We start from the raw sequence: 25,346 nt of genomic DNA, 5'->3' as shown, positions 1-25,346 counted from the left end.
CTCGTGTACGCTAAGCATGGGCTCTACCACTAGAGCTATACCCTCCCCCTCAAAATCTGCATTTTAATAAGATCCCTGGTGATGGTATGCACCTTAAACTTGGAGAAGACCCACACTAAGGCCCTACTTCTTCCAGAAGCTCTCTGACAAAACAGCAGCCCTGCCTCCCACCATGCCCAGGCAGACACCCCTCTTCAGGGCTCCCAACCCCTGCTCATCTCACTTACTGCAGAGCATCTTGCATAAGCTTATCTGTTCACGTGTCTGTCTTCAGTCCTACCCTCGGGGCGCGCCCTTCCCACAGGCTGCAGATGGCACCACCCTTGTATCCCCCACTTGGTACAAGGTCTGGCATGTGGTTAGAGCTTAAATAATGTCATGTGTTGCAGCTAATAACTTCTAAAGTCCCTGTGATTTTAAACGTTAATAACTAATTTTAAATAACTGACTTTAACTTTAATAACTAATAGTTTTAATGACTTTAAATAACCATAGTTTTAATAAGTTTAACAACTAACGTTAATAACTAACTCAAATACCTGCGAGCTATGTTTAAAGGTACTGCAATTTAGGTTAGTCATGTTACACACTTGAATCTAGACACTTTGAATGTTGTACTTATGCCTTCACTTCTTAATTTTTAAAAACTTATAACTTTTTAAAAATATTATGAAAATTATTTTTTATAATTGAAGCTTTCAAACATACACAAAAGTAGGAGAGAATAGGAGCCCCTCACCTGTTATCAACAAATATTCCCTTTTTTTAAACCATTCTCACTCCATTTATTTCCCTCACCCCCCACCCACTCACTCTTTGGAAAGCTAGATCATTTTAAAACAAATCCCAAAGATGGTATAATTTCCACCACAAATACTTCAATATGTATCTAATTTAAAAGGACTTTATATATATGTAAAACTACCATGCCATTACTGCACCTAATAAAGTTAACAGTGATTCCTTAACATAATCGAATGCTCAGTCTGCATTCAAATTTCCCTATTTCAAAGGTGAATTTTTATAGTCAGGTTTGTAGAAATCAGGTGAATGTTTATTAGCAAGCCAAAAATAGCTCTCAGAGCTGAGAAGATAAGTTTCTCATGCATGTAGCCTCAGGCCCGAATCAGCTAGCTATGTGAAGAAAATTAAATTTGCCTTTAAATGCCATTTGCAGGTTCTGCTCCCCGCCCTCAAATAGATAATTTACTTTCAAAAACTGTACAAAACTTTATAAAGAACCTATACGTAAAAGAGAGAAAAGCAAAAGCCATGCTGAGGTCCACAAGAAAGCCATGAAGGAAACAGGAATTGCAGGGTGAGGATGACTATTTAACAAGAGACAGATGTGCAAAGCGCGGACATTAGGCAGAATGACCTCCCCCTCAGCAGCCAGACCAGCAGGACTTAGAGATTTAGAAGGTGGGATATAGAGAGATGGTACACTCGATGATGTTGAAATTTCCTTTTAAAACTGCATTTCTTCCGTCTGCAGTAACAATGGATTTTCTGAGAAACACGGGCAGAAGCAGTTTGAAGAGCAAATCCAATTACCTCGGAGCTGTTCTCCTTTTAACAGTAAGTTCTGATCCATGCTCCACAGGTCAAGAGCACAGTCAGATTCCTCTTTGCCCCCTTTTGGGCCAGACTTCGCCTCTGCCTCCTGCTCATTTTAGCTGTCGATGTCACGCACCGAGGGGCAGGGCTTCCGGCCTCCACACAATGGCCCCCCATTCAGCCACCCTCTGCTCCGTCCCTGAACACTCATCCCCCCGGGCTCCTGCTGGGTTTGTTATATTCAGATATGAACTTTCCAGGAATCTGATCGTGTCACAGGCCTTTTCCTGTATGACAAGTTCAATGCTAATCATGAATAGCGGGCTTCACACAGAGAGATAGTATTATTCATGAAAATTATGTCTCCACATCCAGAAATAGGGCAAAACTGCCTAAAATAGGCAGCCTACATCTCTGTTGAGTCAACCAGGCAATCACTAAGGCCTCTTGCTGCAAACAGCACACACAGGAGGTTTTCTCAACGATGTTAATCAGACACGTTAGAAGTGTGATATTCTTCCAGACTCAAGGTCTCAGGCCTGGCTTGGTGGGCAGCCCTGGTGCCCACGGGGTGAACAGAACCAAAGCCAGACACTGCCCCCACCGCCCACATCCCCAAACCAGGGACTCCCCAGTTCTCAGCCCCAACTTCTGCCTGTCTCCCCACCTGACTGACTTCAAGGCTGGCTTTAGAAGATTTGAGAGGGTCACCAAAGCACCTTAAGAAAAAGAAATGTATTTAACCTTTCTTTTTTGAAATAGTGAGGAACATCTGACAAATATCACAAATTAGAGGAGAACTAGATGGTTGATACTGTTTTGCTATAATCCTCTTCTGGAACACAGCCTCAGTGACCACATGAGTCTGCTCCTGTTGGCCCAAATTATATTTTATAAATGCAAGTTGAGGATTATCTTTCCAAACAGAATAGCCCAGATTGAAACGCCCTCTTCGCCATTCCTGAGAGAATGACAGGCTGGTGCTAAAAGACTATCTTTGTGTAGAACAAATGGACCGAGGAAAATCTGCTTTCCTCTCCCCCTGCCCCTTTCCTCTTTACATAACTGGAGCCAAATGAGATGTTTTTCATTTTAAAACTTCTGATTAAGCAGACTGGGCAAATGCTCACGCTTCTGGTCTTTACTGTTTTCTCAGTTTGGGGGCTGAATCAAGGCACGCTGGGTTGGAAGGACAGGGAAGCGAGGGCCTGACTGCCAGGCAGTGGTGACGTGTGGAAGTTTGGTTCAGGGAAGACGAGCACTGGTTCAGGGGGTGGCCTGTCCCTTTGAGGCATCAGAACTGAGACCACTGTCGTGGGCATGAGTGAGAGGGTCCCAGGTCCCACGTGAACCCCTGTACCCTCTTTGTACGCAGCCTCCTGACCTGAGGAGTGAGAGAGCTAGCCAGGTTTAAATAAAGAAAAAAAAAAAAAAACAGGTGGAATTGTTATGAACAAGCTGTCCTTTTCTTCAGCTTTGGAAACCGAGAAACCTTGTTCCTTTGGCATATTTAACAGGATATTTTAAACATCATGTTAGTGAACTCCTTCCAGTATCTCGTTTGGTTTTGGTTTCTTTGCTTTAAATCTTCCCCCAGTATTTTCCACCTGTTTGGAAGTATCTTCTTAAGATTCCCTGCCACATCACATATTCCCTGAGGGTCGGGGTATCTTTCTGCCTTTGCAGCTTGCATATGAGAAACAATTAATACAGAAATGAATGAATGAACCAGTTAGAAAACAAGTCTTGAGCTAAAAGGCTGGAGAAACTGGGTTTTCTGGTAGTAGAGAGTGACAAGTTTTGTGAGTTATCATAAAACAACAATAGAACATCTTTATGCCAACGTGAGGAGAGGGATTATCACATTGGCTTTGGAGGGGACCTAATTAGACATTTACTGAATGCCATTTTTCGGGGGACACAGCACGTCAAATCTGAACAATAAGCAGTGTCATAACTTAGTTTTACTGTCTATAAAGGGCTCTTCATTCATTCTAAAAAGTTAATTCTCAGAAGTGCAAGGTCCTTTTTTTTTTTTTTCTGGACTGCTCCTGGGCTGTTGTCATCTCTAGCCCTGAAAGAATCAGCATGAGGAAATTAAGTAGCAGCAGAAAATCTGGTTGGGTTTATCCATCAAGGGACTGGGGTCCTCTGGGAACCAAGCAGTTTCTGAAAAGCCTCAACAAGAGAAATGAAAAGCCTCAGCCCAGGTGGCTTCTCCTTCCATCTGCTCCAGGAAATCCACCTGCCTGAACTACCTGCCCTCTGGCGACCGCCTTCCACTCCGCACTCTTAGCGCCCAGGGTGCTGAAACCTCCGGACGGTGCGTCAGAGGCTTACTCTGGCAAGCGGGAATCTCACAGTATTTCCAGTAGACACCGTCCTCGTGCTCCGCCACGTAGCACCAGGGGCTCACATCTCCGTCTGGGTTTCTGTGGAGGGAAAAGGACACACCCCATAACATTCCCATTGTTTTAAGTCACTGCTTTTCTGCTTTAACAAAAAAAGGAAAACAAAAACCACTTCAGCTTCTGTGTTATTTCTAATAATTCGTAGGTATCTCAATGCCACCTCTTACGAAGAAGAAAACAATGGCGATACCACGAGAGCAAAGTGTCTGACAGACACTTCAGAGGTGGGGGGCAGGGAGTGAGCAAAGGTGAGGGATGTTTACACAAACTCACAAGAGTGTAACCAGGACAACTGAGCACTGAACGCATGGTGCCAAACAGCACCGACACCCGTGACTCCACGGCTGGGGGAGAGCAGGCGCTCTGGCGACTGCGGATAAAGATGTGAACGGAGCAGGAGCAAATGGTCATGAGGGTCAAAGACCCTGAAAATACACAAACTCCCTTTCCTCAGCAATTTCTCCTTCAGCACTATATTCCAAGGAAATCTTTACATACGAAGAGGTTCACCACAGCATCTTTATAGTGTGAAAAAGTTAGAAATAACAATTAAGGATTGGTTAAATAAACACGTTATGTCCATATAAGGATATGCTCGGCAGCTAGTAAAAATGTGGTGTGGAGACACGTTTATTAATATGGAGAGATAGTCACGATGTCTTGTTAGGTTTTTTTTTAAAGGCAGCCCCAAAACATGACGGATGACACAATCTCATTTCTGAAAAGGTGTATTTAGGGAAGGATACACACTAAACCCTTTAAAGTATTTATTGCTGGATGATGGGGCTATTGGTAATTTTAATTTTTTTTCTTTTCTTTTCTGATTCTCTTTATTTTTTTATTTCATCTACAAATGAACACTGATTGTGTAGTTTTGAAACCATAAAATAAAATTTACATCATCTAGACTCCGCTGACATGCTTTCACCAGGATCAGGCTGGTCAACCCACGCTGGATAGAAATGGGTCCTATTCTTACCTCAAAATGCTAACTTCTCAGAGAATTCGGAAGAAAACAATGCCAATGAGTTTCCGCCAGAACATACAGTCTTGTAAATCCTGGTACCAGCCTCTGACATGGCAATAATAATTGTAAAAGGCTCATTTCACATTTCTAAATGAGTGGCTTGGAATAAATGCCTTTAAGGTCTTTTCAACTCAGAGACGCCATGACAAAAATGGGCAGAGCTGCTGAAACAGACCAAAAAACGGCAGGGGTTACAGGACACACAGGAAAGCCTCGCCTCTCGTCACTGCTTCCCGAGCTCCCTTTATTTTGAGTCAGGACACTGGAAACCTGACACTCCGGTTAGGCCGGAAATGGGCATAAAGACCCTACAGCGGAGCTTGGGAGCAACCCCTATCAGGCCTGGGAGGGAGCAGCCTATTGTGTAGCTCAGAAGATAAGCTACCGTGAAGCACAAAGGGTCCTTTTATTTTTTGTACCCAAAGGCAGGTGCCAGCGCCAACTCTGCTCGTCCCAGTCTCTCTGTCTCCCCGGCCTCAAGCCCAGGGAAGTGCGTTCCCATCACTCGCTGTCTCGCAGACATCTAGACTGGGACGGGCCTGGAAACATCGCACAAGACAAACATGGTGTCGGATATCAGCTGAGAAATCAAAGTAGGAGAACTTGTACAAAGCCCTTCTTTAAACAGTATTTCACTGTCATTTTCCCTGCTCTATTCAGTGTTTGGCTTTGATGTAGTATTTGGTAAAGGCCTTAGAAAACAACTGTTTATTATCAATGTCAAAACCATTTGGAAAAAGCATCGGAATAGCTTATAAAGAACAAGCGAATTCACTTTTGACTCTGCTGCAGTACTAAGACAAAAGGCCCAGACTCTCTGATGTGGTAATGATCGACAATTTCAGTATCCCTTTTTTTGAAGGATAAACTGGTAGTTCAGGTCTGGTACATTCCATCAAATCAAAGGAGAGGGCTGCAGCCGGCCAAGGCTCAGGAGGAAGGCAGTCCTCCCTGGCTCTCAAAGTTTTCTTAATGGATATTTACTGCTGCATTTCTGGGGGCCTTAAGGGTAAAAGTGAGTGCTACTCTACAAGGGAAGATTTTTTTCTTCATATAAATTAAACATCATTGGAAATTTAAAATTTACTTCAAAGTCAGACTTAAAAACAGAAGCACTGCTGAAAATACTTGCTTGATAGAAGGCGACAGAATAACAGAATAAACCAACAGCCTAATACCAAGAAACACTTTAGAACAAGAAGTAACTATGTAAAAAACAAAAAACAAGCGCTGGTTACTCTTCCTAAATACTCTTCTTACCCCAACTCAACTATTCCTATGAATAGGAAAACTAGGGGAAGGAAATAGACCAGAAGTGGAGTGGGGGTAATTTTTTCAACTATGCAAGAAAAAAATTAACAAACATTGGGGGGAGGGTATAGCTCAAGTGGTAGAGCACATGCTTAGCATGCACGAGGTCCTGGGTTCAATCCCCAGGACCTCTAAAATCCTCTAAAAATAAATAAATGAATAAACCTAATTACCAACCCCCTTAAAAAAAAAAGAAAAAAAAACAATAATAATTAACAAACATGTGTAACGTTGAAAATAAAATGTAAAAGAATTATTTAACGAGCACGTGTAATTTTAACAATAAAATACAAAAGACAGCAAAATGTGAAGTGGCATGTATACAAATGGCTACCTCTGGGAAGTGGGGCTTGTTGGAGAGGATTTAGGAGGAAAGAGTAAACTGGGGACTTTATTTGAACAATTTACATGTCTACAGTGTTTTAGAATTTTGGGGAGAAAATTTTCCAATACTTTTATAACAAACAAATAATAAAAGGTAACACATAAAACATAACAATCAAATAACAAACTGAAAAACAACACAATAGCAACTATGGGGGAATGGCCAGCTGGTACGAATCAGAACCAAGGGGAATAAAAGAGCGGAGGGCACAGGGATAAAGACAACATGGACTGCAGGCCTCCAGACTTCAAGATAACCACAAGGGTCCTGGAGTGTTAGCCAAGGCACGGAGGGAGGGCAATATGTATACACTGAGGCCCATGCCATGCAGGTATAAATGTGTTGGCTCAGCTGGGTCAACAGTGCCATGGTTGAGATTCCGACACTCTGGTAGAAGTGTAACTCAAAGAGCAGCTCAGCCATTGTGTCCCCCGTTCCAGTGGCTCCAGAGGCTGCCTCCACACCTGTCCTAATAATAATTAAATCCAACACATTGCTGAACCATGAGTCACATTACCAGGATCCTGGGTGTAAACAGCCAAAACGCAGCTATAATCAAGGTGCTCTGGTCCCTACCGACCAGCGATGATTAACTCGTTCTGGATCACTGACAACTTTGAGAATCTGATCAAAGCCATGAATCATCTCCCCAGAAAATCACAAGCACACACTGGAAGCCTCAGGGATCGCAGCCCCTGCGAGAGTCAGACAGGAGGTGAAAGTGCAGAGAAACACCTTAGTCGCTGAAAGGAAGGGAACAGCACAAGTCTAATGGCTACGATCGCTCCCAGAGCAAGATGATCCCAGGCTGGCAGGACAGAAGCAGAGGAAGGCTTGGGCCCCAGGTGGTGATCTGCTTGTCCACGACATTCATAGCAGCTTAAGAGGCTCTGCTGTCTGGCCAACTAAGAAAAAGTCTCCCAAAGAGACACGTAAGTGACCAGACAGAAAAGCAGAGCTCTGAAAACCAGTATCAAAGTGACCCAAGTTGAAAAGAGTGGTACTGTGTGTGTGTGTGTGTGTGTGTGTGTGTGTGTGTACAGTTTTGGGAGAAAGACGTTTAAAATAGTAACAAGAAAGGCCTTCTGGGTTGGGCAAAAGAAGACAAAGCTTCCCCTAGTTGTGAGCAAGGCTGGAAGAAGTTGGAAGAGGGAACCAGAGATCTGTTGTTTTTTTAAGTTCCATGGAGCCCCATCTTACCTGCAGTAGTTATGCTCGCCCAGGCCCCCCTCCCCGTTGGGGTATTTCAGAGTGTTGTATGGGTGCTGGAAAGTCTCGTTCCAGAACAGACATGGCTTTCCGCCTTGCAGTGCCGTCCAGTTCTGCGTTCCCCTGTAATCCGCACCATTGGCTGTGAAACATTCTAGGAGAAAGAAAGACAGAGCAAACTAATTTTCTGGCAACGTCTACAGCCTCCTCCCTCTCTGCTTCATGTTTTATTTGTTTTGCTTGGACCAAGCTAGAAATGGATAGTGTCCTGCTAGACCCTGGACACAGTGAATTTAATATCACTAGGGCTGAGTGAACCAGAAACGAGGTACCCTCCGAATGCTAGGCTCATCCTGGCACTTGCTTGCCTGCAAACACTAGAACAGTTTCGCCTCAAGTATACAGATCCCAGCTAAGATATAAACAGGGAGCTGAAATGTACTGAAGCCCATGAAGTGAACCAGGAAACCCCCAAATCTGGGAACAGTTGGTAACAGCCATCCATGAGGAACTCTGGGTGCTCGGAGGGGGTCACTGCTCTTGCCAGCATCTCTGTGCGGTAACTAGAACCAGGGCACGGGCTGTAACCGAGCTCTCCCCTACAGTCTGAAAGGCTACACAGACACTTGGATTTAATAAGACCATCGGATACAGCAATGCTTTGGAATCCCAATCACACAAGTCTGGGAATGACTCACATTCCCTGGTAATGAAGAACAGTCCTCCCCAAGCTGTTTGAGATAGAGGTGCCACAAAGCAGTCAACAGGAGGGAGCAGGGGCTGAGCTGGCATCTTCTCTTGCTTCTTTTTTGAAATTCCTTCCCACAGGGCACATTCAACGTGGTCTCGGGTCCATTTCATAAAATGACAAAATCCTTGCAGGTGCAACAATGTGTGTCTAGAATCTGCCTCTCGGACTTTCGGGGGATGGGAACTGAGGCTGCCAGGACTTCCCCACACATATTGCACGCATTAAATTCACAGAGGTTCATGAGAAAGGCACGGTACAAAAAGCAATTTTTAAAAATTAGCTTAGTTGGAACTGACAGATAGAAGCACTTCAAACACTTCTTTAAGATGTATCACTAGGAACCTGACAATCTGGGGGAGTTACACTGACATTCTCAGCTTTGTTTCTTTCCTTCCCCTGGCATGTGCTGACCTATAACTTCCAGTGTGAAGGACTCTCAGTGCTGTCTCTTGCTGCAGTCCGTGTGCCTCCCCCATCCTAAGCATGTGCACAACACAGCACATCTATATTCTGGAAGATACTTCTTTCAATATTTAAAATTTGTCCACAGACCATCTCTCTTCCTGCACCCCGTTTCTCCCACTCTCTAGGCCCTGTGTTTTGTCTAGAATAGCATGGTTTTAGGGGCAGCCCCAGTAACCTGGAATCCCCGGCTGCACAGGACACCCCGGTAATTTATTGTGTTTGGTGTGACATTCATTGTTATGTTACGATCAGTACAACTCATCATGTCCCAAGTCGACCAAGCCCTCCACCAAGAGTCTGCACAAATAAAAAAGCTCAAACGTAATTAAAGGAGGCAACTCAGTATAGCATAAAATACACTGAACTAGGAGGCTAAACCCCAGCTTCTCGTCTTGGACCTGCTGCTGACCAGCTATGTGACCCTGGACGAATCACCACCATCTGCATCACCACTAATGCTTCCATAGTGCATTAGTGTTGAGCTCTGTTCTAAGTGCTTTACAAATATCAACTCACCGCCAACCCAGTGTGGAGGTCCCTTAATACTCCCCATTTTACTGATGAGATGACTGGGGCACTCAATCACACCCTATACTGCCTCCGACAGAACCCCCTTGGCATCATCCTTGCTTTCCCACACTCTTCCTCACCCCCTTGCTGCTTATCAGGAAGTCCAGTTGACTTTCTTAAGATATGTTCCCTGAAAGCGCCCTCTGCTCTCCACCTTGGGTGCCGCCATGGTAGTCCCATTCACCATCGGAGGACAATACAGTCTTGTTCAGGTCTCATAGCTTCCACTTTTGTGCTCCTGCAACCCACCCTGCACATCGGGCTCCAAGTTCCCAGGAAAACGTGAGCACTGGCGAGAAAACCCAGAGCCTTCATCCTTGTCTGCAAAGCCCCCATGATGTGGCCCAGGCCCTCCCTCCACCGCACCTGAGCTCTTCCCCTAGTCACTTGCTGTGCTCCAGCCACACTGTTCTGCTTTTAATTCTGTAAACACACCATGCTATTTCCTGCCTGAGCTCTTCCCCTAATACCTCCCATCACAGACTCAACAGTACCTCCTCCAAAAACCCTTCCCCACCACCCATCTCCACTCCTCTTTTTATGCCCTTCATTTGTTTGCTTCATAGCACTTATTACCATTAGGAATACATACAATCTGCTAGAGAGAGAGAGAAAAAGGAGGACGGACCGTGCGTGAGTGTGTATGCGCGCGCACGCACGTGTGTGCCACACCAGAGCCCCACCCAACCCCAGGGTTAGCCTGGGACCTGGCAACCTCTATTTCTAAGTAAGTTGCCCAGGTGATGATTCTGGGAACATCAAGTCAGTCTTTGCCAATTGCTCGAATTTTCATTGCTATGTGTTAATACATCCTTTTCTCCAATCAGAAGTGGTTGAAGAGTGGCTTGGGGGTGAGAAGTGCAGGCCAACCAATGGAAAGCCTTAGCTACAGACAGGAACCTGCAGGGCGGTGTGGTCAATGTTCCCAGAGGCTCAGATGACTTGGTTTGTAACACGACAGAATGTGGCAGCCATCCTCGCAAGTGCCAGTCCTCATGAATGGGATGAGGTGGCATCTGAGAGAGGGAATGTTCTGGAAAGAGCAGGCTTGTTTGTTTTAGTCTGTTTCTCCCAGACCCAGTCTTGTTCTCAGCTAGACTAGGGAAACTGAGTCAGTGCACCAGATTTTACAACTTTTTTTTTTTAAATAGACTTGCCCATGTCAATTGAGGGGAAAAGCAAGAAAAACAAACCTGAGAGTTCTGGATTGAAGTCACATGTGCATCTTGATTTCATCAGAATATGGGGGTGTATACTAGGTAATGAGGACCCCTGCCTCCCCTGTTTCCCACTGCTATGAAACTGATATACGCTCTGGCTAGCTAAGTAAGGAGGGGCTTAGACCAATAAAAAAATAAACTATTACACAGCTGGCTGCATATGTATATATTCAGTGAAAGAGAATGAGCAAAGGTGACAGACCGAATGTCTAGGATATTATTAATTAATTCATTCAACAAATATTTATTCAATCCTTACTATGTGTCCAGCACTGTCCACAGCACTGGGACTGCAGCGGTGAACACTCTGCATTCACAGAGCTCACATGCTAACAGGGGATTCACGCTTATAATAAACCAATCAAAATTAACATTAGACAGCAAGAAGTGCTACCAGGGAAAACGGCGTAAGGGGAAGGAGATCGAATGGCGGGGGTCCTCTTGTGAGGAGGTGGGGCAGGAAAGGCCCGGAGGGGAGGAGACATCTGCGCAGAGATGTGGAGGAAGGGAGACACAAACGTAAATGACATGGGAAGAGAGCTGGGGCAGAGGGCACTGCTGACGCACACCCTGCCAGCAGCGCTGTGCTGGGGGGCTTGGGGAACTGGCAACTCCTCTGATGTGACTGGAGTGGGGTGAGTACGCAGGGCCGGGGTGGGTGGTGGGTAGGAAATGAAGAGGAGGTGGAGGTAGGCCTGCCCAGGTTGTGTAAGGTCCTGAGGGTCTTGTACACTAGATTGTGGCTTTTGTTCTAAGTGTGAGAAGAAGCCATTGGAGGTCTTTGAGCAGCGAGAGGACGTGATCTGACTTATATTTTGGTAGAACTGTAGCTGCTGGATGGAGGAGAGCTGTAGAGAGACAGCCAAGAATTCAGCAGGGAGACCAGATAGGTGACCACTGCAGAAGGATGAGCTAGAAAGGAGGACGGCCTGGGCCAGGCTGGTAGCTGAAGGGTAGGGAGAAGCAGCAGGATTCTGGATACATTTTGAAGGTAGAATCAAAAGCATTTGCTGGGGGTCTGAATCCAGGGTCCGAGAGAAAGAGAGTCAGTATGACACCGAGGAGGTGGGCCTGAGCAGCTGGGTGAGCAGTGATGCCATTTACTACCATGCGGAGGACCCGAGGGGGACAGAGTGTCTTGGGATGGAATGAAGGGTTTGGTTTGGGACAGGAAAATTGGGTGGAGATACAGAGTAAGCAGATGGCTACGTGAGCCTGGAGTTGAGGAAAGCAGCCAAAGCGAGATGGAGAAGTGTGGGGGCAACGGCACTTGTGTGCAGAGAGAACAGGGTTACTGCGCGTGGAGAGAGACGACATCCGGGGCTCAGCCCTGGGGCCCTGCCACATTTCAGGCTTGGGAAGACGAGGGCCCAGCGGTGATGACTGGGAAAGTGCGGCCTGGGAGGTGGCAGAAGAATTAAGAAAGTGTGTGGGTCTCGGAAGTAAAGGGAGAAGGTGTTTGGAGAAGGAAGGAATGATGAATTGTGAGAAGTGCTGCTTTATCTCCTCCCTGTCTCCTCTAGCTGGAACCCATGCCATTCATCTGTTGGACCCTACCTCGCCATCAGAAAATTCCAAATCTTTCGTCTTGGAAATTGAATAAAAACAGCCCTTAAGGTAAGACACAAGCCTGACAAAAATTCAGCAAATACAGCAGAAAAATTCCTTAATAAAAATTTCCAAGGCTGGCATCAAAGCACTCAGGATTAATTCTAGCTTTCTAAGCTAGAGAGTCCTTATCTTTTTCTCCATCACCAAAATCCTCCCAAGTATGGTGTATGGTATGTATTGTTAAAAGTTGGAGATGCTAATTTCTTTGAAATTCTCTTGAGATAAGTGGAATCACATTAGGGTATACAAATCCTCAGGTGAGACTCTTTTAGCAAATGGTTTTGTGCAGACCAGCCGTTTTCTGTAGGACCTGCTACTGCATGAAGGCCTGGAGGTCATCCCTGTGCTAGTAAGATCTGAGGGCAAAGACTGGCTGGGTTAAAGCTCACTACCCGCCGTCGCTAAGAACAGCAAGCTGGAGTTTTCGCTCTACACCTATTATTGTTCATTATGCTTGGAATTTAAGACAGGTTGGTATAAAGAAAAGACTGACTTGATGGCACATATATCCTAAACTTTGATATGTACCCCTCAAATCCCATAGGCTCTTGCATATTCACATGCTGTATGTAAAATTGTTTACATTTCAATTAATTTAAAGGCATGACCTATAGAGCTGGAAACATTCCCAGTTACACTTTCCACGTAATTGCCAATGTCAGTCTACCTAGTGATTTAATGGGCAAAAGTTTAGCAGTTTATGAATTGCACCCACTGGTATGGAGCGGTGCAGCCTGGACCTCGTAAAGGGACGGTGGTTATAGAGCAGTGAAAGAGGCATGGACCTGCACTGACGTGGCTGCCTGACAGCAGCAGGTAGCATGACCTCTGCGTCGGGGCGGGAGGAGCACTCCCCGCCCTGCTCTGGCTCTGACTTGGCCACTCTGTGCTGCCTTTGTGCACATAACATCCTTTTCACAACTCAAGTTTCTTTATCTCTGACATGAGGGGGATTGGCTAGATCAGGAGTCCTAATCATTTAGATATACACAGATTCTCTTGGAGAATCAGTTGAAAGATAGGGACCCCAGTCAACACACACATACACCCACAAACACACAGAGAAATTTATAGCACTGAGGTCTAAGGGTTATAAAATAGTTTAAATCAAATACTTTTCTCAGTACTGTTTAGCAGGGAAAAAATCTAGCAACAGTGCGGTACAGCATGTGTGGTGCACATGTTAGGGGCTGGAGTCAGACCACAGCTTTGGGGCTTACAGGCCATAGGCACTCAGTAAACCTCTCTGAGCCTCAGTTTCTTCACTGGTAAAATGAGGGATTTGATCATCAACACTCAGGGCAAGTGGAAGAATTGGAGGATCTGCAAGTAAAATGCCTAGCACCCAGTAGGCACCCAATAAATTATTATGTAACTGTAAAGTCTGAAAAATAATCAAACTTTACTATAAATTTGGAAGTATTATAACTATCAAGATCCTGTAGTCTATTCTGGTCCATAACAGCACTTAGCTATAAAAGGCAATAGAACATGAGCAGATGGGCACATGATCCTACCACAACTCTGCTGTCAGTTATCAAGCTGCCATCAGGATAGGAAAAAATATATATAGTTTGAACCCTATGTTGAATCCCAGCATTCAGTGAATAACAGGTAAGGAAAAAAAGGTATAATGGAGCAAATATATTTTTCTTAATCAAAATTTCAACTGTGAAGGTGATGAAACACATCTTTGTTTATAGATGATACTGAAATCACATATTCAATATTTGTACTTATTATAAGTGAGAAAAATGCTAAGAGTCCCAGGCAATTTAACTCTGACAGGTTACACATGCACTGCATTTTTAAAGTTCATGCTTAAAACTGTAACCAGGTATTCTTTTAAAATAATTAAAACTTGACATATATGAGATATGTCTTTTAGATCTTCCTTTCCATTCATGGAAACAGTATCCTTAAAAACAGCAACAGAAGAAAAAGCCAGACCTCTCAAAGTTATTGTAACCAAAGAATTCATACTTTTGGAAGGGGACCTGAGGTCTCCTATTTGAATCTCCAGTTTTTTCATCTTATTAACAGATAAAATAATTAATTAAAAGACTAGTCCAAGAAAAACTGAACCTATAGTAAGCAATGGACTAGAGGTTTAAATTCAGAAGACCCATGAAAACACTTCAGAGAGGGGTCCTTGTTATTCATTATATAAAACTTTGAGAAGGCAGAGCTGATCCAGAGTGCAGTGCAGCTTGGGTACCACTCTTACCATCTGGCTCTCACCTTGAATATGCTCCCCCTCTGCCCAGGCCGGACCCTTGGGAAAGCATGCTGGGGCTATCCCTGTGAAGCACATGTGTTTTTTTTGCCAGGAAGAGTCACTATGAACATATATGCAGTGGTGCTTGAGGAATTTATGTTTATCATCTAGGGTATTATAAACAATAATAATCATCGAATTGAAGTCCAAGAGATAGTTTTTAAGAAAAAATAATGACCATTAGCCTGTCAACATCCAGCTCTACAACAAACACAGAGAGATTAGGCCAAGCCTCAGCTGCAGCGTGGACTCACTCGCTCGGAAGTCACCAGCTCAGCAGAACTCTAAGGAAAGTGCTTCATTAATCGACCATGCACTTTGCTGCCAGTCCTGACAGAACACGTCCTGTCACAGTGTGGTGATGGTACTTGTCTCAGCACAACATTTGAATATGAATGGATGTACTTTAGATATTTATTTATAAGCATCCTCTTCAATCTTGAAATAAGATTTCACACTAGAAGGAATTTTCACATAAGGAAATGGGAAGCATGAGAGGTTTTGAAGCTCAAAGTCCAGGGCTCTGATGGATAGTAACGCAGTGCATTGTAAGTCAGCTCTGAAGCAAAACACAAAACAAAAGATGGAGAACTATTTGAAGGCTCAGGGTCTAGAAGAGATAGCACTATACTCCTGTGGAAACCAGGGGCTCTAAAACAGGTCCCACGGTGAGTGCCTGCTGCCACCGCTCCTGTGAGACCTGACGGCCTTGAACTGTAAATGTTCAAGAAGCACTTGGCCCTGCTTCCACTAGCCCATGAGTTTCCTGAGTGTCTCACTTGTCTTTGTATTCTCAGCCACTACAGACCACACAGAACGTGCCTGGCAAATGTTTGTCGAATGAGGGAAACAGGTGTGTGGGGAGCTAAGGGCGGAAAATACCCATGACAGACCTAATCAGAGCGCCCTGGTTTCCTCACCAACTTGTGCCTCTAGGCTAGCAATCATGCCCTACCTAGCAATGACCTAAGACAAGTTCCAGAAAAGTTTATGTAAGTCAAGTATTTGAAAATCAAATACTTGCTATATAAACCAGAGGAACACTATTTAAAGGAAATTGATGGTAAAGCTATTTGTAATAGGGAATAAGCAACCCCCTTTGTAATGAATACACGTGTTTATAGCCTGAGTTGGCGTTCAGCAGGCAACCCCTGGCTCAGTCTACCCTTGTCTCACCATCACTTGAGCAACACTATTTCACCCTGTCTGAAGCTCTCGATCAGACTAAAAGGAGATAAAATAAACTGAAATAATCCAGCTTCTGGACAAGTTTCACCAATATTGCCTATGCTCTATTTTTAATTTCAGATGGCAAGAAAGTTCCCCAATAATGGAGTTCTGGAGGGCAGCCAACACTTCATGGAAGCCAGGCTCTGGGCTCTTCAGCTTCCCTTGGCCAACATGGAATGGGCAAATAACACAACAGTTCTTGAGTGGGGAGCTGACTGCCAGGTAGACAGCACATCTCCAGGGCACATCTTTAAAGCAAAACTTGAGGCAACCAAGTTGTAGTCTTCTATGAATTGGCACAGGGACGAGTCCTAGTCGGAGATGCTGGGCATACAGTAAGCATTTGATAAGTGTTTGTTAGTTGCTCCAAGATAAAAATATGACTCAAGGGACAAGTTTCAGAAGTTCTGGCCACAGGGACAGTTTGAGGCAGAAGGCAAGACTCAGTGTAGCGCTAACTTCTAAACAAGAACACACACTGCTGTCATCTCTGGTCACCCAGAACAGTAAGGGCAGATGGTGGCCAACAGATTGATTTGTTATTCAAAGGTTTAAAGTTTCATAGATCCAGAGTCTGATTGCCAAATGAAAGTACAAGATGCCCAGTTAAATCTGAACTTTAGACAAGCAACAAATGATTTTTTAAAGATAAATATTGCATGAGACTAATATGAAAAAAATTATTGTTTATCTGAAATTCAAATGTAATTGAATGTCCTGAATTTAATCTAGCAATCTTACTTTAGAGGGAGCAGAAACATACTGTGACCCACAGATCTCCTTACTCAGTTTGATTTCTGAAACACTATTCACAGAAACGCTAAAGGAGTTTAGATGTGGATAATGAAGATTCCACTTTCCTAAGTGTGAAAAAAAGGTGTCGATCAGAGCTGCGTACTCCTAGGCCACAGTGAAGGGCAGGACATGAGAACAATATAATCAGGACAGGGTTTCTCAATCTCAGCAGTACTGACGATTTGGGTTGGATAGTTCTGTGAAGGGCTGTCCTGTGCATTCCAGGATGTTTAGCAGCAACCCCGGCCCCTACCTGCTAGATGCCAGTAGCACACCCCTCCCCACCCTAAGCAGTGACAAGCAAAAATGTATCTAGATATTGCCAAATGTCCCCCAGGGGCAAAAAATCTCCTCCAGTTGAAACCACTGAATTAGAAGGAATGGTCAAATAAACAGAAACTGTCATATCCATTAACCAGTGGTCACATAACAAAAGATTCTTCTCAAGGGAGAAATTTGCAGCTCGCCCAGGCCATCAAGCCCACAACAAGGATGAGAGGACTGGTCATTTCAGCTAAGACAATCAGAAACCTTTTGTCTGCCAGAAGCACCGGAGAAGAATCTTTGGTGAGCCACGCCAGCGAAGCTCTGCATGGCACTGCACACATCACAGCAAGCAGGGCGTCGCACCCGGCCTTTGAAGACGTTCCTTTTAAGTGAACCTCCCTTCCAACTAAACTTTTTCCAAATCTCTTCCTGCCATTTGGAAGTTGAGTGATTCTCAGCTGAAAAAGCCTGTATATACGAGGTGCAGATGGCAGCAGTTACGGCCCTCACCAGATGCTGCAGTCTCTAATTTGATTGAAAGGATATAATTAGACAACAGAAACACTTTAATGAAAGAGCAAAACATGGAGGGAGGGAAGGATTGAAGGCCCTTAACTGATGCCAAAACACCCACCAGTAATAGAGGCTTTGAGTCTGGGGAAAAGGAAGGGGAAAGCCCCTTAAAAGGACAGTCCCCATCCTGTTTATTCCCCCATAGACGTAGAAATAGGGATTTTATTATTGTAGATTTCCACTGTATTTTATGTGGGAACAATCTGATTAAAACCAGAAGAAGTCTTCGGAAGAACATCAAAGAAAAACAAATATGGCTTCTGTGGTCATTATTAAAAATATTTTTTACCAGTCCAATAATTTTCTTTGAAGATGAATTTTTATAGATTGAACAGCAGCAAGTAATTTACATACTGGGAGGACAAACCCTACTGTTCTAGAAGAGAACTACTTGGCTGCCATGTTTTCCTCCAACTTCAGGACACCAAGGAACATGGAAACCCATCTAACATATCTGTTTGGAAGACATAAAGAAACCATGCATAGTTAGTCCTATGTGCCAATGCTGCAACCGTTCTGAATCATCTTTAAAAGATGCCGTCTTTATTATTTCCTAGCATTTAAACTTTGAGTGTCAGTATACTGCTCTGGTTCTAACCAAGAACCTAACTAAGCTGAAAGAAATCCAGCCCTCAAAGTCTGAAGTTGCTAATGTGGTGTGACACTGGGGTTTGGAAGCCTCCTCAGCCCACTAGAAGCAGGGCCTCGCCCTCGTGGTAAACTGAACAATAAAAGTTTAATGCTTTGGCTACTTGCCAGGGATTAAACCAGTGGCAAGAGAAACTAGAAGCCGGGCCCAGCAGAGGAGCAGCCCCTAGAGGGTACTATTGTAACTGGGAGGGAGAGAGGAAACCTTGTGTGTGCAATGAACTAAAATCTTTTTTCTGTAGAGTACTTCCTAGCCCCCAACTATGTTCCTCTTCAAACTGGTGCAAGTCCAGGCTAGGGAGGTGTTTACCTAGAAAGAGGATTAAAAGGCGGGTGGGGGAAGATTTCCCTAGACGGGGAGAAGACAAGTTTCTGAACAGTGGCTGTTTTTGAGGAGTATGGCCACCCTGTGACATTTTTACAACAGCCTCTTTCCTTTCCCTGTTCCATTCGAATCCAGGATAATGTCTCAGAGGTGAGGTCTGGGGAAGAAGCACTGCCACCTTGAGAGGAAGACAATGAAGACAACAGAGAGAGGGCAAAAAACAGGGTGACCTCGGGCTCCTCTCCTAGACTGAGACTTCCAGGTTCCAGCTGGATTCTCAAGGTCAAACTGAGTATGGAAGGATCTCAGTCGCCCTTCTCAACCTTTCAGGGGCTGCGCCGCCAGCCAGCCAGAAACTAACCTGCCAGGTGACATTAGGGGCTTGAGGAGACCTCACCTCAAAACCTGCACAGGTAGTTCTCTGAGGGACACACTCACTTCCTCCTCCGTTGTCTTTATTCAGGAGGCGGAAATTCAGGCACAAGCTGCAGACCCAAACTTCCGGCCTCTCTCAAGTGTTTTGCATTAACTGTTCCACAGCACAAACACAATCCACTTGGTATGTTTGAATGTTTCATTTGTTTTTCCAAAAATGCTTTAATTAAAACAAAATAATCACCCATGCTAAGCATATTGTTGTTTTTTAAAGGCCATTTTAAAAATGACAACAGAACCATGGAAATAAAATTCAACTGTTTAGGGAAGATAGAAATTTGTTTTCTTCTCCCAGCCTGCTGTGGGGGTTTTCTTTTGTGTGTGTGTGTGTGTGTGTGTGTGTGTGTGTGTGTTTTTAACGTCTCAGGACTGGTGCCACCTGCTGCCTGGGCTTTCCTCTGAGAAACAAATCTCTCAACAGTTTGATCCAAGCAACATCTGCATAGCTGAAAAAACCACGGACTGGTTCTGAGGCAGGCACTACTTTCCTTATGTAGTGCACACTGAACTGTACTGAATTTCTTTTTAAAGTGTTTTTTCAAGTCTTATTAAAGATCCAATTTTATGTGCATGAACTGCCCCCCATATGTATCTTTTTAAAAATTTGTGGTAAAATACACATAACATTTACCATTTTACCATTTCTCCCATATGTCTCTTAAAGTTAGTTAATAGTAAAAGGTAAAAGGTTCATTCATTCACCAAAATCAAGCCTCCCTGTCACCCTTCCAGACCAGTGAAGAAATCAATACATATGGACTTAGAGCAGGACTTGGGCAAGCCCAGCCTGTGGGCCGACTCTGGCCCACTGCCCGTTTTGTACGGCCCATGAGCTAAAAATGTTTTTTAAACTGTTAAATGACTAAAGATAACTAAAAGAACAATATTTTGTGACACATTAAAAATTACAGGAAATTCAAATATCAGTGTCCATGTAAGTTTTATTGGAAACCAGCCACACCCTTTCATTTACATTTTGTCTAGGGCTGTTTCTGCCTTAGAAAGTCAGAGTTGAGTAATTGCAACATACAGTACATGGCCCACAAGGCCCAAATTTATTGTCTAGCCCTTTACAAAAAATGTTTGTTAACACCTGACCTACAGCCTCAGATGGCATTACAGACTCAAAAATTCTAAACTAAAGATGGTATAGTGCCCATCACCAAAACCCCCTAATCTGTATATGGTGAAGCCTTTTAAAGCAAAATATTTTACCTTCATTATTTATCCCTGTTGGCCAAATATGCTAACTCATAAGTGAGTGTATCAATAATATCTATATTCAGTGCACCAACTTGCTGTTTAATAGCTTTGAGATTTAAATGTCTCTTTGCCGTATCTCGAACACTTAAATAGCTTTGTCTAGTGGCTAAAACAAATTTTCACAAAAAAAGATCAGAGTTCTTTGATACCAGGTCAGTTTTGACCATTTTGTTTTTCGTAAAAGTCTCAAAGCACAAAAGCAACCGGTATGCACTTTGGTTGCCTCCACTCCTCTCAGCCCTTGTGCTGTACACAGGGAACTCTGTTAACATTAAGGAAGCCCCAGAGAGGGACAGGGCTCTGTACAATATGAAGCTTTCACTGTTAACTGAACTCACTGGTTTTATGACAAGATAAACCGGCCAGTAGGACAAATTCTAGATAAGAAGTCGGAGAATAAGCAACAACTACAAAAGGCCGTTCACAGCGAACATAACCCGAGTTGAAAAGCTCTGTTAATGCACATCTGATAGCCCCTAAAAGCAGTGAAACACCCAAGCAGGTATTTGCCTTAGGCGGAAAACTCGGAGCTGAAGTCCACCCAGCCTTCTCTGCTCTTCCTACCTCTCGGCTGTCCCCTGCAGGTCAGTAAATTCCAGACGGGAATCCGCTTCGGAAAGCCCATTAGCCCCCGTGGCCCTGGCTGCCCTCGTTCTTGAAAAGGGAGTCTAAATTCCACCACTAACCTCCACCTACCTTCTTATCAGTTATGAAGGAAGGGAGAGAATCTCAAAGAATGAAGAGAAGGGAGATCATCTGGGGTTGGCTACACACTGTAATTAGAAGTAGCATTGATGGGGAATGAGCTAACTGTTTTTTATAAAGCCAGCATTCAAAAAATGCAAACCACCAGTAATTTAAATATTACAAAATTGTGCAGAATATAAGTATTGAAATAATTTTTTCCATCCACAAAATTTTAGAGAAAATTACAGTATCAAAAAATATGAAATGGCAAGTTTGGCATCTCCTCAGAGGAAAACGTGTTTTTTATTGGAAAGGATTTTTAAAAACTAGTGGGCAGGCTCTAGACAGGATATGATCCTGAAGACCATGTGGCATCTCCTTAAAACTGCTTCTGGAACTAAATAGGAAAAAAATCACAAAGGCAGTGATGTACCAGGATGGTAGGGAAAAAAGCTGGTGAGGCTCATTGAATTGGGAACTTGGGCCACTTACCATAAATCATTTCACAATGGTTATTTATTTGTCTCTACCCCCGGACTCCCGAATAAAAGCACACCAAGGTTTGCAGTTCAACCTACTTAAGAACTGACCCTTCCTAGCAAAGCAAAGGTGTCTGAGGAGGGGACACCACCTTCTAACAAGCATAAGCACAGAGCTGGCCCACTTCACACTTTTCAGAGCTATTACTCTGCCCTTTCCAGGAGAGGAACCAGTTTATTTCCACCCATACCTCTCTCTCGCTGTAGAGGACATTAAATCCTGACCACACAGATGGCAAAGTGGAGCTAAGGGGTTACTAGGTTACAGTTATGTTGACATATCCTGGCTCTAAGAAAGTTCCTCCTTCATTCCTCACATACGGGAAACATTAGAAGTGATCAAACTTTTGCAGAAGTTTCTGCAGAAGTCCCACAGAAGGCTGCTGATCACTCAAAAACCACTTCTTGACCGTAAGGTTTACAACACCTGGAGACACCCCTTCTGCTGATCTAAAGCCAAGCTTTGCCTTTAATAAAAATTAATCAGAATGGAAGCTCACAGCATTCCCAGGGCAAATGAGGTGTCCAGCACTTGGTAAACTGTGAAGCTCTATAAAAAGTATTATTAAAATGTTTAGTGACTGTCTTCCCTGTGTAGGTGTGTTACCTGCAGTATATCACTTAACTGTCATAACACCCTGCTAGGTCACTATCATCATCCCTCCTTTACAGATGAGGAAACTGAGGCTCAGAGCTGAAGGCACAGCCCAAAGTCACACAGTAAGTCCCAACACTAAATCCTATCTTTATCACTAATCCAAACTGGTAAGTAAACAAAACAACTCTTGAGATTTCTTTCTACAGCAAAATCCTGTCTTTCCAACGTCACAGTTTACGACTTTGGGTTAGGAACCCAGAGGCCAGTTTCCTTACTAGGGCAAACCTGTAACGCACTCTTCCCGTCCCTTCCACTAATGCCCAATTCTGAACACCTGTGGGACCTGCAGAGAAATGTAACTGGGCCAGACAATGCCCTCTTCCTTGCTTTTCAACTTAGGGAGTTTCGCTGCAAGGAAGGGTGTGCGGGGAAGCTAAGCAAAACCCCAGCTTCCATTCCAGTCTAGGGCCCCACCTAGGGAAGACCTGGCCTTGACCTCGGCCTAGGGGGCGGGTGACCCTGCTCAAAGTGTGTAGCTACCCGGGAAACCGGGCTCTGCACTGCACTCTCAGGATAAGCACCCCAAGCTCTGTAGGGGAGAAGTCTCCCAGCACCCTGTCTTTCTTCCCCTCTCCACGCTGGACCGGCACCCGAGTCATGGGGAAGTTCAAAGCGGCCCTGGGCGGAGGGAGGGGACTTTCGGGCTGGGAAGAGCGGGTCGTCTCGGGACCCGGACCTGCCTCTTGCAGGGCAGGCAGGTCAACCTGACTACTCACGAGGCAGAAATTACAGTGTGAGGCGAGCGGGTGCAGCCGGGACCCCAGCAGACGGGCGCCAGCTCTCGTCGCCTCCGCACCCGCTCCAGAGCCTCTGGCGCGGGGGTCCACGGGCGCGGGTGGGAGAGGGCACTGGGGGCGCGGGGGCGTCCTTGTGGGGCTTGCGGGGGGGCAGGGCCCAGAGTGTCGCTGAGGGGTTTGGGGAGGGGGTAGCGTCTAGGGCCGAGGTGGGGGGCGACCCAGCCCGAGGTGCGTCGCTGGGAGACTTAGGGACGAAGTCTCAGGAGGTGCTTGGGCAGAGCGGGCGTCCCCGCCCGAGGGCGTCGCTGAGGGACTCGAGCTGGGGGTGCCGGGTCCTGAGACAAGAGGAGACGTCCCCGCCCCAGGGCGTCACTGAGAAGCCGGGCGAAAGGGTCTCTGAGGTACGGAGGCAGAGAGGGCGCCGGCCTGGGGGCGTCGCCGAGGGGCCTGCGGGAGTCCCGGGCCCTGAGGTGGGGACCGCCCCCGCCCGAGGGGCGTCGCTGCGGGGCTGGAGAAGAAGTCCCAGAAAGTAGAGGCGAGGGGGTTGGGCGCCCCGCGCGGGCTCTGCGCACCGCGGGCGCTGGGGGTCCCTCACTCACCGGGTCCGGGGCCGAGGCCGGGGCTGGGCGCGGGCCGGGCCGCCAGCGTGAGCGCGGCGGCGGAGAGCAGAGCGAGGCGGGCGGCGGGCGGCGCCATGGGCGGTCAGTGCGGGGCCCCGGGGCGCGGCCCGGGGGAGAGGGGGCAGCGCAGGGAGCTGGGGGCGGCCATGGGAGCGGGACGCTGGGCTCGAGCGTGGCCCCGCCCCGGCTGCCCGGCCGCCCCGCCCCGGCCCGCCTTCCCCAGCGCCGCCACCACCCCGGCCGCCTGGGGCCCGCCCGGCTCCGCCGTGAGGCCCGAGGGGAGGAGCCGACTGCGCTCGCCCGCTCCGCCCACGCCTGCCACTCACGCGCCAGTCCCCGCCCACACCCCTTCACCTGGGCCCGCCCACCCACGGAGGGCATCCCGGGTACGTTCAAGGGGCGGGACCAGCAGGTGAGGGGTGGGGTCTAGAGCCCCGCCTCCGAGTCCAAGAGTAGGTTTGGCCCGGTTGGACCGGGCCGGGCGCCCAGTGACCCCTGCTCCACCCTCACTCGGGTCGTGACCCACACCGCGGGCTCATCCGCAACCGTAATAATCATAACAGCAGTTTGCAAACCGCTTTTCGCAGCTTGGCTCATCGTCGTGATTTATGTAAGGGTGCTCTGCAGTCAGCCTATCCGGGTTCATATCCTCCTTGATCACCTGCAAGATTTTAGGCAGATTTAAAGGAAAAAGTAGCTCTCTTCAATTTCCCCGTCTGTTTAATGCGGGCGTTGATAGCAATTACTCCCAAAGCAGTTGTACTAAACGAGACAGTGTGTAAACTTACGCACACACAGATTGGGATATGTTAAGTTCCTTTCACCACCCCAGTTCTTGCAGCCACGAGGGAGGCAGCATACTGAGGCCTGGTTCCGAATCCTACCGCACATTCTTTGTCAACTGGGGCATGTTTTCTGCTTTGTCAGAGCCTGTCATCTGCAAAATAAGAATAATAAAAGGCCTTCACAAGATTAGATAAGATGGAAGCGAGTAAAGCGCCCGACACTGAGAAATTCCAGAAGTGGATGGTCAATGATGCTTTCTTAGAGACTGCGATCCCGGGGCTGGCAGTGCGCGTGCCTCGCTTAAACCCTCGGCCCCCGCTTGGCCGGGGCTTTGCCCATCACTCACCCACAAGGTCTTCCCCGCCCACCCTCGGGGTCTGCCGTGGGCCTCTCTCCTCCCCCGCATTCCTCCAGGCAGAGACTATCCTTCGGCTCCCGCCTAAAGCGCTGCGGTGACGCCCCGCTGGGCATGTCCGGGCGGCTCGGCGGGCGCTTTTAAGTCCCTGGTCCCAGACGTGCAAGTGCGGGCCTGCGCCCGGCGCGGCGGCAACAGCTTCTGCCCTCCTATGCCGACTCGCCGCGCCCTGAACGGGGCTGGGCTGTCCCCGCCCCACGGGCTCCCAGGCCCGCCTTAGGTCCACCAGTCCCTGCGCCCCCTAGCCACCCAGGAGCCGTCCCCTCGCCCAATCTCAAGTCCCCCCACCCCATGCCCCCGCATCCCCCCACCCCAGCTGCTCCCGGAGATGGGCCCCAAAGGCGCAGCTACCTCCCACGAGGCTTCCCAGCGCAGTCCCTCTCCACCCACACGACCCAGCACCGCGGCAAGAATAATCTTGTTCAGTCATTGTTTTCACTGTGTCATTCTCGAACTCAAGAATCCTCTGGGCTCCTTATTGAAGCAGGGGGACACCCCCCCACACTAGGTCCCCGGGGACACACCCTCCACATCCCACCTGGTGTCTTGCTTACCCTCTCTCTTCAGCACCAT

At 46.5% G+C, this 25,346-nt stretch overlaps 1 protein-coding gene and 1 long non-coding RNA gene across 3 annotated transcripts in view; one reads left to right on the top strand and one right to left on the bottom strand.

Annotated features, from left to right (window-relative positions):
* Positions 1–24,845, bottom strand: part of KREMEN1 (kringle containing transmembrane protein 1) — a 50,292-nt gene extending 25,447 nt beyond the window's left edge. The window contains exons 1-4 of one of the 2 annotated variants that reach the window (XM_010951283.3): positions 24,705–24,845; positions 24,361–24,509; positions 7,892–8,054; positions 3,898–3,989 (exon numbers count right to left, since the gene is read on the bottom strand). In XM_010951283.3, coding sequence (XP_010949585.1) covers positions 3,898–3,989; positions 7,892–8,054; positions 24,361–24,463 — 358 coding nt within the window. In that variant the 5' untranslated portion in view covers positions 24,464–24,509; positions 24,705–24,845. Of the gene's footprint in view, positions 1–3,897; positions 3,990–7,891; positions 8,055–23,551; positions 23,809–24,360; positions 24,510–24,704 lie in introns of those variants that run through there. The other variant, XM_074356164.1, reaches the window with a different exon arrangement.
* On the top strand, positions 11,120–19,409 carry LOC141575789 (uncharacterized). The gene is made up of 4 exons (XR_012503606.1): positions 11,120–11,541; positions 12,430–12,523; positions 16,104–16,247; positions 18,769–19,409. It is a non-coding gene; the product is annotated as an uncharacterized LOC141575789 (long non-coding RNA).
* Positions 24,846–25,346: the final 501 nt, after the last annotated feature.

The sequence above is a fragment of the Camelus bactrianus genome, chromosome 32 (assembly GCF_048773025.1).
Source record: "Camelus bactrianus isolate YW-2024 breed Bactrian camel chromosome 32, ASM4877302v1, whole genome shotgun sequence".
NCBI classification, from domain to species: Eukaryota; Metazoa; Chordata; class Mammalia; order Artiodactyla; family Camelidae; genus Camelus; species Camelus bactrianus.
This window is presented reverse-complemented; position numbering and strand designations above follow the sequence as displayed.